The sequence below is a fragment of the Charadrius vociferus genome, unplaced genomic scaffold (genome assembly GCF_000708025.1).
Source record: "Charadrius vociferus isolate BGI_N301 unplaced genomic scaffold, ASM70802v2 scaffold172, whole genome shotgun sequence".
Classification (NCBI taxonomy): Eukaryota; Metazoa; Chordata; class Aves; order Charadriiformes; family Charadriidae; genus Charadrius; species Charadrius vociferus.
Window position 1 is genome coordinate 1,080,291 of NW_009647217.1, and position 14,559 is coordinate 1,094,849.

The following is a 14,559-nucleotide window of genomic DNA, read 5'->3' on the forward strand; positions in this document are numbered from 1 at the left end:
CCCTACTTGCTACTGCAGGAAGGAGAGGGCTTTCGGAAAGGGAGATTGTCAAGTAGTGAGCAAACGGCAATGCTTTTAATCGCGTTGGAAGCTGTTCAGAAAGGCTGGCGGGTGCTGAAACATCAGCCCAGTGGCTGCCTTGATCCCATCTGTGAGAAGATGGAGCCACAAAGTACCATTAGAAACACCTTCAAGCCTTGGGGTGTTCTGTAGCAACCAGTACTGGGTGGGAAGTACGGGTCTGGATTCGAGGAAGGATTTCGCTCTGGTCTCCTGCTTGGTGTGGTTTTGCTGTGTGTGATGTGAGCGAGCGGTGCGTTTGGAGATGGGAAAATGCGATCAATCCCGGGAAGTGCTCGTCCCTGCCTTGGCCGTTGGAGCAGAGGAATAATCTTCAGGCCAGGCTAACGAAGTGTGCTTTGGACCTGAAGTGTGAGCCGGTTGGATTCTCCATCCTTTCAGAGTGTGTGTTTCACGTGGGAGGATGTTGCTCGAGCAGATGTAGCTCTTTCTAAGCTTGACTTGCCTGAAAGGCTGTGGCTTCTCTTGGCTGCACTTCGGGGTGTTGGCTGCTGGTAGTTCTTCGTAAACATCCAAATACCGATGCCAGCCCCGAATCTTGCTCATCACCCACCAGCTCGTCTCGGTTAATTTGAAGCCATAATATTTTCTATATGGGAGGTTTTTTGTTTGTCTGTAGACAGCTGTTGTTTTAGCCCAGTTGAGATCTCCACGCGTCCGTACCTTCCCCGTTGTCCCTTTTGCCCAGCCCGACTGCGAGAAGTCGCCTGGGGCTTGCGGTCCTTGCTCAGTCAGGAACGTGCTGTCCCTGTGTCAGCCGGAGCCCGCAGGCTGCGGTGCACCGCTGTGCAGTGCTAGGGAGGTCGGCGCTGCCCGCTCGCAGGGACGGAGCAGCGCGATGCTCTTTCTGCCTGGCGGCGGGAGGAAGACCTGTCCTTCGGTGACAAATGAGTACGAAGCAAAGCCTTTTGACTCAGCAGCTCTGGATACAAAAGGGAAATCCTGACACTAGGTCAGAGCTGGGGACTTCGGAACAGCAGTCTGCACTCTTCCGCAAAGTCCCACCGTGCTGGAGCTGGCCCTACCCCTACCGCTGCGACGGCTGAACAACGGGGAGAAGAACTGCTGCCGAACACCCCTCTGCCCCGGGCGCCGCTCCCAACTGCGTCTGTGAACAGCAATATGGCAGCTGAAAAAAATCACCTCAGTCTGGAAGAATTCATTAAGCGTTGTCTTCGGCAGAGAACCTGGCTTGGTATTCTCCATTGCATCTGGTGTGAAGATATCTTTGAAATACATAGTGTCCCTATGCATAAATGTCCTCTGTTTATTATTACCAGGCAATATGAGGACAATATCCTTCAGAAATAGTGGTTCCATAGCTACAGCTGAGGCTAATTTTGTGTTTAAAACAGGGATTCAAGCTCTCTCCTGTCTTGGTGTTCTCTCTTCAGTGTTCTTGCTCTTACTTGCTACGTATAAGAAGGAAAGATCTGAGAACAGACAGGTACAAATGTTAAATAGCTGAGAAGTTAACCGTGAGCTGTGTCTAGTCTCGTGTCTTGTGGTTTATTGCTCGGCTTCTCAGCTTGAGTTCTGTGTACTGACTCCACCTAATCACAGTCAAAAGTTTGCCCATGTTTTAGCCATGACTTCGCCATGTTTTTCCAGCTCCAAAAAAAGCAAATGCTGGGAAACCGCATCTTTCAGTATGTCAGATAATCACACTCCTGGAATTAGCTTTCACGTTGAGGTAATGGTGACTGACCTGTTCTCTGTCATCCCATGGAGAAACTTCCCCAGTCATTTTGTACCATTATATAAATATATATATAAATATAAATATATAAATACAATATGTGAAGACATCTTATTGGTTTTTATTTGAAACAATTTTTAGGCTTGTTTTTGGGTATCTGTGCTGCCTGTAATGTATTGACCTGTTTTATAGGTGCCTTTTTATTAAAAAGACAAATTTCAAAACCTGACCCTGTGCCTGTCTTCAGTGGGCTGCGTGACTTTCTGCGGGGCTGCGAGCAGGTGTGCTCAGCCCAGGACGGAGCTCAGCCCACATCACCTGTGGCACGTTGGGGCTGATCCGAGGGGCTCAGCCCCACTATAAATACCTTACAGCTGCCCCTTGCGAGATGCCTGTGAGTTCCTTGGGAGAGCTGCGACACCAGTGCTTGGCGCAGACTACGTGCACCGCCGCTTAAGGGCGGTGGAAGCTGCGCTGGGACCGGGGAACCACCTTTGCAGGATGCGGGACTGGACCGTCCCAGGTAGGTGGAGGGGCACACACAGGGCTGGTGGGGGGGCAAGCCGGGCCGCTCTGGGTGGGACTGCAGAGCAGAGAGGTGACCTAGAGCAGGGACTCGCTGCCCAAGCTGCCTGCTGCTGCCTGGAGCCCCGCAGTTCCCCTGGTTCTGGGCATCTCGTGGCCCGGCAAAGCTCGCGTGTGCCGTAGCTGCTGTGTGCTTGGGAGCCAGAGCACACGCGGAGCACGCTGCGAGGGCAGCAGGGTGAGAGGCCGGTTCTGGGGGCTCGGAGGGAGAAAGGGGCCGTGCTGCCGCCTGTGCGCAGAGCCGGGGTGGTGCACGTGGCACGCTGCCCAGCACCCATGGCCACGGTGCCATACGTCCAGGGCCACCTGTGCTTGAAATAAGGGAGACACAGCAGGCAGCTGCGCAGATGCTGAAGTGCTTGAGCGTCGGCTTGGTTGTGGGAGACTGGGTTGAGGAAGTAGGTCGCCTTCTTGATAAGGAAAATGAAACTCTGTGTGATTCACAGCAGGGCGGGGGGTGCTGGAGCTGCCAGGAGGGGTTGCGAGGGCGTGGGGAGAGCCCCTTCTCTGCAGCACTCCCAGGCACACGTTCATTCATGCGTTCCCTGGCTCGCGCTCCTCGGTGCATGCTCCGCTGCCTGCCACGGCCCCGTGATCACTGCCCGTGTGCAGCAGGATGCTCTGCTGAAACACCCCATCTCTGTCCCCTGGGAGACTCGGTCGCCGTGTAGGACATGCAGAGCAGCGTGCTGTTGTGAGGGCACTGGCGTCCCCCTTCTTTGAGGGGTGCCTTCAGCAGGGACCAGGGCTCTCTGGGTTGCCTGCTCCAGCCTTGTTTGCAGAGCACAGCCCAGGGTCGCAGGAGCGTGCGCTGTGGACGGTGGTGACGTGGCCTTGCCCGCAGGCCGCTCGGTAGCAGTGGGCTGGCGGCTGAGCAGAGCTCCACGGGGGAGCCTGAAGGGTCTGCCTGAGGGCTGCAGTGTCCGGGGGCAGCTCTGGCGGCGTGAGCACTCGGCGGGGAAGCCCGCTCTGGGCCAAGGCATGTGACGGCCATGCAAACCTCAGGGAGACGGGGAGGATTTCGCGGGGTGGAAAGCCCAGCTTCCTCTGCGGTGAAGAAGAGTTCCTCTTGCTTTCTTCTCGTCACCGTTCAGCGGGCTGGCTGCAGTCAGCTGCGGGAGGAGCAATGTCTGCTTTTTGGGGAAGGGTCTGCTGGCTCTGAGCCAAGCCTTCCCCAGGCTGGCTGTGCCAAACACGGGTGCGAGGGTGGCTTTCCCCTCGCGTTAGGAGGTGCCGCAGCCGGTGGAAGAGTCTGTGCAAAGCGGGGAGCTAACGTAGGTCTGGACTGACTCCCAACACAGCGTAGCCTTCTGTGGTGCCAGTGCAGGGAAAGCTGAAAAAGGTGCTCTTGCGAGCCCTGTGCTCTCCATGGGTAAACAGCAACGCTTGTCGGAAAGGTGCCATCAACCCACTTAGCGCTCTCTGATGTATTTCCCTTCCAAAAGTGACACGACTGTAGACGACTGCGTACAAGTGCTATACATGAGAAGACGGTATTTTATTTAACTGTTTATTACAGCTCACTTCAAAACTTTCTAAAAGTTTACTGACATACCAGTACTAAAAACTATAGTAACAATAGATGCGTAATCTGTTCACCCGTGTTTTGCATCCAGATTTTCTTTTTACCTTGTGAACACTGTAAGAATTTTACACTCTGACTGTTCATTTCTTCAGTAATGTTTTTGTGTGGGAACACAGTTCCCATCAGAACTGGGGCTGGGGAGGTGTTTACTGTGTGTCTGCAGTAGGTTTGCTCACCAGTACAACCGTGGAGATGGCAAAGGCGGGCTTCAGAGAGCTGCTCTTCCTCTGCCGCGCGTACGTGCTTGGACAACCGCGGTAGCCATTACCTGCAGGTTTCAGCTTTGAAGATGCAGTGCTGCAGGAAATGGTGGGCTGCTCTTTGTGTAAAAGCCTTATGCTCGGGGAGTTTTCTCCTCGAGTCACAACTTGAGAATGAGCTGTTGAGGTCTGTGCCTGAGCTGGACTGATGTAATGCGACCCCTTCTGTAATGACTGGTCTTTTTAGCCGGCTACGGTGAAGTTTGGCAGCAACCGAGCCCTTTGTTAGCAGGTTGGACTTCAGAAGTGAGCGTAGTACAAAATTCCTGCTGCAGCAGGGGAACTGACGTTGCTCTGACTTCCCTTAAAAAGCAAGGTGAGTGGTAGAGCGGATTTTAAAACGTCCTGGCGATGAGGGTCCTGCTTGTGTGACAATTGGTACGTGCGGCTCTCGTGCAGTTCAAGCCCCAGCACTGCTTAGCGAGAGAAATCTAGCGGAGCGGTGCCGTGTGTACGCTGCTGTGTTGTACAGTGACAAGACCACCTAGGAAGCAGCAGGCTCCCCGAGGCTGTTAGGGCTGCCCTGCACGCCGGCTTGCGGTGCAATAATTTGAGGCAGTGAAAGCTGCTGCTCTTATTTTGGACCAAATTGTTATCAAGCAGCCCTGATCTGAGCAGTTGCTGGACACTCGTGGTTCAGGGCAAGATCAGCACCCAGGTTTGTTCTGTGTAAACCTGGATGCGCTAAACCACTGAAAGCCCTGTAGCTGCAGGTGGAGCAAAAATATCAGAAAGCACAGTGCAAAGCAAAATTCTGTGTTCCCCGTCGGCCTGCTGAAAACAAACAGAAATATACAAACGAGCTTTTTTCCTCACTCTGGGGCAATGGGTCTCCTTGCTCTCAGAACCCACCAAGTGCCATACAACTGGCTGCAAGACAAAAAAAGTTACACCTTCAGCCTCACAAAGCCGTGCGGTTCATCATCGCCCCTGTGCTCAGTCACAAGATAGAAGCTGTGTCTCCAGACGGCTTTCTTCCTTAAAGGAAAGCGTTTGCATAGTCAGGCATTCGGTTCCGCAGTCACTCACCGGAGCTCTTAACAGCAGTAAAACAGATCAAGTGAGCGGGAAGGGATGCAGATGACGTCAAGAAAGGAATCTGTGACAGTCAAATCTTTGAGTCCGTGGCAGGACCTCCTGGCGTAAGCCAAATTGGGAAGATCAACGTGCCGTGGCTGGCCGGGCGGATGTCACGCAGCAGCAGGAGTGATATTGCAGCCAGAGACCGCCCAGCACCATGTGCCCGTGCTATTGGAGTCAGCTCTGCACTCCCCCGCCGGTCCGACCTGTATCTCTTGTTCCAGCTGCTGTGGCCATTGAGTCCTGCCGCTTCCTTTGGGCATGTCTCTACCAACCTGTGCCAGTGAAATGGAGACCTGCTTAGCTTTTGTCCTCAGTCCTTGCTCGCTGACGTGACTCCACGTTTACTTGGCTGCACTTTTTTCCTTGTGCCCAGCACCCCAGTCTCGTGCCTGCCTCCATGCACGGACGCCTGCAGTCAGTTTTTCAAGGGAGAGGTGGATACGTCAGGTTCAACGTGCTTGGGTTCCTCCCGCCCTGCCGGAGTGACCATCAGACAGCCAGCGCTTGCCAACAGCTGCCAGGCAGATTTCTACAGGTATGTGAACCAGAAGGAGCCAGGGAAGGTATCTGGTGGGCTTTGGGTGTTTGGTGGCTACTGGACCTCTGTGTCCTGAGGAGTGAAGAAGGTGGTGGGGATGCTTGTGAAACTTGGGACCAAGGCTACAGCACGTGTGCCACTGGGACGGCAAGCCCCAGGCCAGCTCTGCCCCGCAGGCAGCCTCTCCCAGCTAGAAAGTGGAGATAGAGGTGGTGTTGTCCGACTCTATCCCACTGCCCTTCCTCGCCACCTCCAGGATCTCCTGCAGGGTCTCCTGGCTTATGCAGCCGAGCTCCTGCAGGATCCGGAAGAAGTCATTACGGAACTTGACTCCAATGAAGGCGTAGAGGATGGGGTTGAGGCAGCAGTGTGTGAAGCCAATCGCCTCTGTCACCATGATGGCCGTGTCCAGCTGGTCTTCCAGGAGACAATTCTTGGTGAAGGCTTCTAGCTTGGTAAGTGTGTTCAGGAAGATGACGATGTGGTACGGGCTCCAGCAGAGCAGGAAGACACCTGTGACCAGGATGGCCACGCGGACAGCTTTTTGCCTCTGCAGGCGCTGGGACTGACACAGAGCCCGGACAATGGCCGTGTAGCAGTAACACATGACCAGCAGGGGGACAAAGAAGCCCACAGTGTGGTAGAGGAAGCGGGTCGCCAGCCAGACGTTGTTGCCATCGATCCCAACCTCTGGAAAATAGCAAATGCTGCGGTTGCTGTCATCCGTCCAGACTTCCATGAAGATGAGATCGGGTAAGGTCAAAAGCAGCGAGCAGAGCCAGACAACCGTGCAGGTGAGGTGGATGGAGCGAGCTCTGCGTTTGCGGTAGGTGTGGATTGCATAGACGATGGCCAGGTAGCGGTCCACCGCGATGCACCCCAGCAGCATGCTACTGCAGTAGAAATTGATCTTGTGGACGGCACTGAGGATCTTGCAGAGGAACTTCCCAAATACCCACCCAGCCAAGCTCTCCACCACGCTGAAGGGGAAGGTGAGCAACAGTGCCAGGTTGGCCAGGGTGAGGTGGAAGAGGAAGTTTTCCGTGGTGGTGCGAGACCGCTTGAACCTCTCTAAAATGACCAGGACCAGGGCATTGCCCACAGTCCCCACGACGAACATCAGCAGGTAGATGAGAGGCATGAAGACCTTTCTGAAGGGGTCGCTCTGGTTGCCGACCACAGATGAGGCTGGGTTGAAGCAAAAGTAGCCCTCCAAAGACGGGGTGGTGTTCTCGGCTTCGTAGTAACCGCTCAGCTCCACCTGGCTCTGGGGAAGAGAAAAGAGAGTTGGGTTACCGGAGAGGAGTTTCTCAACACGAGAACCCAGTCCCTCAGCCACACCTGGCAGACCTGGAGCGGAGCATCCCCGTGTCCTGCAGCCCACCTGCATCAGGAGGAGGTGCTGCCGGTCTGCAGCGTGATGATCTGGGAGGCCCCTCTGGTCCCAGGAGGTGCAGCGGCACATGGAGAGGGTTGTCCCAATCTCCGATAGCGAGGGCTGCTCAGTCTGTAATCTTTAACTAGCGTATTTGGGGATGTTCTGGTGCCCAGACAGATGACCAGTCTCATCTTCTGGTTCTTGCTGAGTTACCTGCTGGTGGCTTTTGTTCTCACACAGCATGGAACCCTCCTCTATCAGCTTTCCCGATCTTTCTACCCGTTTCTGACACCGATCGTCCCTATCCTACCTACTGTCGGGTACGAAGGTGGTGGGATTCACTGTGGAGCACATCTGTACCTCAAACTATGTGCACTGATCCTATCCCCTTCTGCCTCTCCTCCTCGGAGCTGCCCCGGGCAGAGCAAGGCAAGGTGGGGACAGCAGCAGCCATGCTTGGGATCGCTTAGAGAAAGGTGTGGGGCGGATGTTCAAACGCAACTGGAGGAACACGTCTGAGGCACCGCGGTGCCATAGCTACGGGGATGGATGCTGGAGAGAGAAATCTGTTCTGTTGGTAAACCTTGTGGTTCTGAACTAATTGCAGTCAGAGCAGGAAAGGGAATCTGAAAACACCACGAGGACCCTGGGCTGATATCCGGTAAGGAAAGTGTGATAGAGCCACCGCAGATGGGCTTTGCGCTTGGCCTGCTGTAGCTCCTTGCCAGGTGAGCAGCCTGTATTTGGGCTGAGACTGCGCACAAGTCCCGAGTGCCCGAAAGCTGCAGTTACGCTCAGGACGAGTTCCCCAGACGGGGTCACGCTCCAGCTGGCCTCGGGCACCTCGCAGGAGCCGGGCGTTCACAAAAGCAAGGGGTTCGGATGCAGAGGGGCAGAAAAGAGCGCAGCACGGGAGGCTTGCGGCAAGCCGAGAAATTAGTGACAACTGGGAAGAGCTCGGCAGCAGTAACCCTGAGCTCCCCCACCCACACCCTCTCTGGAGACTAGTGCTGAGACTTCGGTGTCAACCACAGCGGAAGTCTCTGCTCGCTGCTTTCATACCTTTCACTGCCAGCTGTAGCCGTTTGCACCTGCTGCTCCTTCCCTCATCAGCCAAAGTTCCCATCTAAAAATACTAGCCCTGCTTTACACGGTTTTAGAGCCGATTTGGGGGGTTTTTGCTCCCCCTATGTGCTGCAAAGCCAAATGACCGTGACCAGCCTCGAGTCCTGCGCTGTGCCCAGCTGGAGAAGGGCGACTAATGTCTCTCCTCTCCCAGGCTGCCTCCCCTGAGCGAGGTGCTGGGTGCCTCCGCACACTACTGCCTGGGTGAAGAGGTGACGGCGCAGCGGCAGCGCCCGTCTCGAACTGCTGTGCTGCTGAAACCATCTGCATTGCTCCAAGGGGAGCCTGGGTGTGCCGATGGGGAAGAAGTCTATGGAGCATTACCGAACGCGTGGAGCAGGCGGCTGGCTCATGCGGTCCCAGAGCAGCGGACGGTAGAAGAGTGAGCGAGCTCTTGGGGAAGGTGCGGAATAAGCTTGCCTGGCTCGCGCCCTCTGCCTTTGGCTACTGCCAGAAAGAGCGTTAAGCCAGACAGACTTTGGTCTGACGCGGGTTACTCTTGGTCTTGCTGCAGTCCCGTTCCCCACCGGCTCTGCACCCAGTGGTGCTGCCGCTCCGCTGCAATGCCACGGTGCTTCCTCCCGCACGAGCGAGACACGGTCCTCTTGAGGGCTGAGAGTCCTCCTCCCTGGCCAAAACTTCAAATGCATGCGACTCTCTTCCCCTAACGTTAACAGTGGGGCTGCAAGCCTTTGGAGAGAAACATTTGTATTCCCAGAGAACAATTATTTTTCCAGTTTGAGGTACGATTGTGGAGACTGGAGATTGCTGCTAAAGACAATAGCCTTTAGAAATGCATCCCAGTTTGTTTTCTCTCCGGCTCGGAAATATTTCCTGCCCAGTCCGTACCTGGACCCTGAGTCATGAGTCACCAACACGCACAGAAACCTGTGATGTGTTGGCCAGGGCCAGATCCTTGAATCTCCCCCAAAAAACCGAAACCAACCCAAATCCCTTTGCAATTTGGTACAGCAACCAAACCAGGCTGCTCAGGATGCACAGGTGACCATGCTGAAAACCCCAAAGTGAACACGTGTTGGAATGGGTAACCTCACTGGGGAGAGGTTGGCGGGTTCCAGCTTCACAGGGAAAAAGGAAATGATGGGAAACGGCCGGGTTTGCTGGCTCGAGGGCTGGAGCGCTTCCTGGAGCCATGCCAGCACCACTGATGACGGCGGATGGGCAGCCTGCGTGGCATTCGGCAGCTTTGGCTGCTGGACGGTTTCCAGCATCACCTTGCATTCGGAGGTGCGGAGGCTGTGTGCCACTATCAGACACCATCTGACTGCTGATAAGATGGCAGGTAGGGCTCTTACTGTAAGCCACTCGCCGCGGGTAGGGGAAGCATGCGCTGAGCTGTGTCTGAGGCGTCCTCTCATGTGCATCTCCGAGCCGAGCAGCGAGTGTGGGTGGGAGCGGACAGAGATGAGTTGGAGACAAACAAGAGGATGAGAAGTAAGAGTCCAGGCTGAGACAGGCAGGGCAGGGACTAGAGCTGCAGGAGGTGCACTGAATGTGACAAGCTGAGGCTTTTGGGGACTCTGCCGCGATTCCCGTTTCTAGGCCTGGAAGCGGGTGGCTGCCTGATCTGGGATGGGAGAAGTGAACAGTGTGCACTCGGGGACCTTTGTACAGGTCTCCTGCAAGACAATCGCAGCCAGATCTGGGGGTGGGCGATAACGTGGTGCCTTTTTCCGTAACTGAGCAGTCAAGCGCGTGCCTGGGAAGCCCGTTCCTGTGTGCTCTTTGTTCAGGGATCCCTTTTCCCCTCTGACCCACATCTCGGAGTTATTCCGGTCTCCCCGTGTCAGCTGCTTTTCTCAGTTCCCCACAACCGCCAGCGATCAAAACATCTGGCTGCAGGAGAGAAGCAGCTTGTGCGCTATTAGGGATTTTCCACGTGAGTCGTTCCCTTCTAGCCCATGCTGGGGCCGGGAGAAGCACATCTCATTCCCAAAGCCTTAAAACGGAAATTGCCCACACCAGTGCAAGCTGCTGGCAGAGCTTCCGCTTGTCCCCCCTGTGGGGAAACCCACGAATAGGAGCAAAACCCGTTCAAGTGCCACGTTGCTGCAGCGCAGGTGCCTTTATGGCACTCGAGTCGTGTTGGTCCCGTTACAATGAAAACTGGCCTGCAGCATCTCAGGGGACCCGGTGGAGATCTCAGTGGTCTTTCTGCAACTATGTTTTTGTTTCTCTAGTCTGCAACAGAGGGAGGTTAAGCAGGCAAAGCTTTCTCGCAGTGGAGAAACGGGGTTATTGCTTTGGGCACGTTACTTTTCCACACAGTTACAGAGATGAGCGGCCCAGTACGGTATCAAAGTGTAGGTGAGGCCCTCACTGCACTCACTGGGCGATGTTGAGATAAATGCCCTTCCGGGGCAAATGTTCTCCTTGTTTCTCCTTCCACACTTGCTCAATGGGTTGAGCGATCCTCTCTGGTGAGTGCACAGGGCAAGGTTTATGTCACCGCTTTGACGGGACACCGTCGAGGCCTTTGTTGCAAATCTCTGTGGGTAGGTTGCTGCTACGAGCGCCGAGTATAGGTAAAGCAACACACGGCACTGCCAAAGTAAACGTGGCGTTGCTCGTGTGAGGTCTGTGGCCTGTCCAGGAAGGGAGCCAAACCTGGGAAGTTCCCGGGAGGCAGAGGTGGGAAATGCATGTCACAAACTCCCGACTACAGGAGGTCTGAGAAAAGGTATAAAACTGTTCTTGCTGTGGCACCTGACTGTCGCTGCGCGGTCCCAAAGTTAGCCAAGTTTCCCCTCTCGCACGGGGTCTCCCTTATAACTTAAAATAATTCACCGTAGAGGTAAAATTGCTAAGCTAAAGGTCTGGAAAGTATTGTATACAAAGAACAAATCCCAGTGCTGCTTAACCACCCGGCGTTAAAAATGCTGTGGTGTTGCCACAAGCAGCCGCCTGCTTGTAGCGCATGACAGGCTGCGGGGAGGCGGACGGCACGCTCCGACTTTGCTGGTTCTCTAGTGGTGGGACAGATTTCCAATGGACAGTTCAACTGGAGGAACAACCCGGGATGGAGATGAAAAAGGTTTGAATTTGGTTTTAACCTCTTGGCAGGCATTAGTGCTGCCACTGAACTTCAGCAGAGGTCAGGGAGAGAAGTGTCTTCTGCAAAAAGTTCTAAAGGAATGACCACCGTTTGCAAAGGATTTTTATACCGGACGAATCAGAAAAAAATAAGGAGGGTAGGGCCTGCGCCCCATCTCTTCTCTCTTCCCTGCTATTATAGGACAAAGGAGGGATAGAAAAAATTGGTAACAATTAAATCCAGCATTTCTCTCTTTAGAGAAACTAAACAAAACCTGAGGTCTGCTGCAGAGACCCACTGTATTAAAAAATAAATTCTGAGCTGCAAGATTTGAAAACCAGGCTAATGATAGCGCTGCTGTGGACTTCCCCTTGGATAGCACAACGTACTCTAAAAGGTGCAGCTGCTGTCTTTCACTTGCAAAGACAGCGGAGAGAACTACGGGGCAGAATACACCGTGTCATCGCTCCTGATTAGAAGAAGTACTTGCAATTTACCTTCCCCTCTTTAAAATTCCCCTCTTGTCAATATACTGTTTCAGCAGAGCCTATGGCAGCCCGTTCGTGGAGAAGGCGAGCAGGGGTAGGAGTGCGTATGGTCGTACCAAGGGTTTTCACACACGGAGAGACAGCATTGGGTTTGCTTGGGTGTTCCTGTTATGTAAAGATACTAGACGAGATTTCCAGGGCTGTGCACACTGTGTGCACAGTCATTTTATACCACCGAAGGCTGGCGCAAAAGGCGCCCGACTCAGAATGAGTGTTTCACGCCCACATTGTGTCAATGGCTGCACAGACAGTGGGGCAGCAGGGAGGAGAGACTGGGACAGGCTGGCAGCGTGAGAGGGGGCTGCAGCAGCCCGGCTCTCCCGGAGAGCTGCCTGGCCCTTTGGTAGCAAACGTGGTCTTGGTCCCCGTGCAAGGATGGTGCTCGGGCTCAGCGCTGGCCAGAACGTCTGTGTACGAGGTCCCGGTAGTTAGGCAGCTGTCCCCAAGGGAATACCTGGCACCCTTGGGTCACAGCGGCTGCAGCCCCGATACACCCGCTCTCAGAAAGCGCAGCACTGTCCCTTGCAGTCCCCTCATCGGTCAAGTCCAGATTTGAGGGGTGTGAGGGCTGATTGCGCCGGCGTAAGAAATCACTCGAGCTCTCCCTCTGCCAACAGGAGGGCGAGAAGACGGACAGACAGAAACCAGGTCTTTCAGCCCACCCCAGAGCCACCTGCTCTCCCCGTTATCCTCTGAAACAAGCAAAGCCAGGATCGACTCACCAAGTCATAGGTCTCTGATGAGTAGCTGACAGGCCCCATGGTTTCAGGGGCAGGATCCGTCTCTCCTCCAGCAGTTTCAGCAAAAGTTCTTCTTTTTTGGGGTGGAGTTAGCCATTTAAGTGAGTAGGGAGGGACCCAGCATGTAACAATAGAGTATTTGCAAGGCAAATGAGCTCCAGGCATAGAGTGACCGAATCGATGTGAAGATTAGCATCTAGCTTTATAATCTTTTTTTTTTTTTTAAGTGCTGTAAGTTGATTTTTAAAGTATGGTTTGAAGAATCCACGTTCCTCTGGTCTGTAGCAGAGAAGAGCCAGAACGTCTACAGGTCTTCTCTGGAAACCTCCGGGGCTCTTGGCCACAACCATCCTCATCCCAGGCGGTCTGAAAGGCTTTGGAAAGCTCTGCGCCAAGGGACACTCTTACCAGAAATCTCCCTAGATCCGGGCACGTCTCTGGGGCTGTGCAGGACTTTGAAGACACCTGAGATTAAATTCATAGGTCTGGTCTGTATGACCAGCACCCTCCACCTCAGGGTCCTCCTGGCTGCTTTAACCTCAGTGCCCTGCCAACATCTTCTGCTCCTTCTGCCATTGCTTCGCCCCGTGCCTTGGCTCGGGGGGACGTGCAGCAGCTCGCAGAGGAAAGCACAGCCTTGGCGGTCGCTCCGCAGGTCTAGGAAAGGGCGCTAGCTAGCAGAGGCTGGTCTGCTGTACAACACACACCGGAGCCCCTTGATTAGACACCTTCCTGCAGCGCTCATCTTGCCCATAATAAAGATGGGAAATCAAGATTTCCCCTGCTCAGGGAAATGGGCGTTTTGTCCCAGGGATGTTGCAGCAGCAGATTCATGGTGCGAAAGGCCCAGTCTGGGTCAGCAGGATAGGACGGCACCGCAGCTGGCACTTTGGCAGAAAGCTGAGGCGGTTCGACCAGCACAGTGCCCGTCCTCCTCTTGTCTGGGCAGAGCCTCACCAAGGCCTCTGTAACAGCAAGGAGTCCGGTGGGATTCAGACCAGTGAACAAGGAGGCGGCGTTATTCCGGTGAGCACCACTCGATTTCTTCCGCACCTCATACTTTTTAGCAGGAGCCTGGTGATCCTGACTTGACAGGAACCCGCTGCCCCGAGGGCATTTGTGTGCACCCACGCATGCCCACCCAACACACTGCCTCGCAACCCCCACCTTGTTGGAGGAATACATGTCATGGCTGGCCCGTGGCCCTGGCTGTGCGGTGAGGTGAGAAGGGGGATAACGCTGTGCCCAGGAGCCAGAGAGGTTAGGAAGGATGTTTTCAACCAGCTAGAACTGGAGGGTGGAGCACTCAGCATCAGGGACTTCCTCTAAGGGCTAGTAACAAGGGTGCTGCTCCCCACAGCAGGGCACGTTTGGGACTGGTTCTGTGACCTTCGACAAATGCTGCCCCCCTGCTCCAGCCCCAACTACTCCATCGGCAAAGCAGGATGGTGTAAAGTAAGGTGCTGCCAGTCTGGAGGTGACAGCGATGCCGCAGAACCTCTCAGGTCAGAGGGACAGCCTGTAGCATGCGGCTATGGGGGACTGTAGGCTGGAAACACCTCCCAGGCTGTGGGCTTGGCCCTCAGACGTGGCGTGGGAATGACAGGGGCTTAGGGACCCCACTCCAAAGCAATAGACACAAATGATTTCACTTGCAAACACATACTACACTGAGGAAAAGACTGCTACCATACATACATGACCTACGGGATCTGTGTGTTGCTGTACCGTGCCATGTAAGAAAGATGATAGTGAGAGAGAAGAGCATGGGAGACAAATAAATGGGGAGAAAAGAAATTTAAGTGAAAAATAATGTCACTTCACAGACAGGTGAGGAACTGACTATGGAAGAAAATCATTACAAAATCCAATGATAAATATT

The 14,559-nt window shown here is 54.4% G+C and overlaps 1 protein-coding gene across 1 annotated transcript; it reads right to left on the reverse strand.

The window, feature by feature from the left end:
• Positions 1–6,021: 6,021 nt before the first annotated feature.
• CXCR5 (chemokine (C-X-C motif) receptor 5) lies at positions 6,022–12,762 on the reverse strand. Its single transcript, XM_009895925.1, has 2 exons — positions 12,660–12,762; positions 6,022–7,098 (listed from the first exon to the last, which is right to left on the reverse strand). Exons 1-2 carry the CDS (start codon positions 12,696–12,698, stop codon positions 6,022–6,024), a joined length of 1,116 nt encoding a protein of 371 aa, XP_009894227.1. The 5' UTR covers positions 12,699–12,762.
• Positions 12,763–14,559: the final 1,797 nt, after the last annotated feature.

Excerpts from the sequence above, each read along its gene's own strand:
- CXCR5 (XM_009895925.1), bottom strand. The coding sequence starts at position 12,698 with ATGGGGCCTGTCAGCTACTCATCAGAGACCTATGACTTG. Across the intron at positions 7,099-12,659 it reads CATCAGAGACCTATGACTTG|AGCCAGGTGGAGCTGAGCGG; the intron begins GTGAGTCGATCC and ends TCTCTTCCCCAG.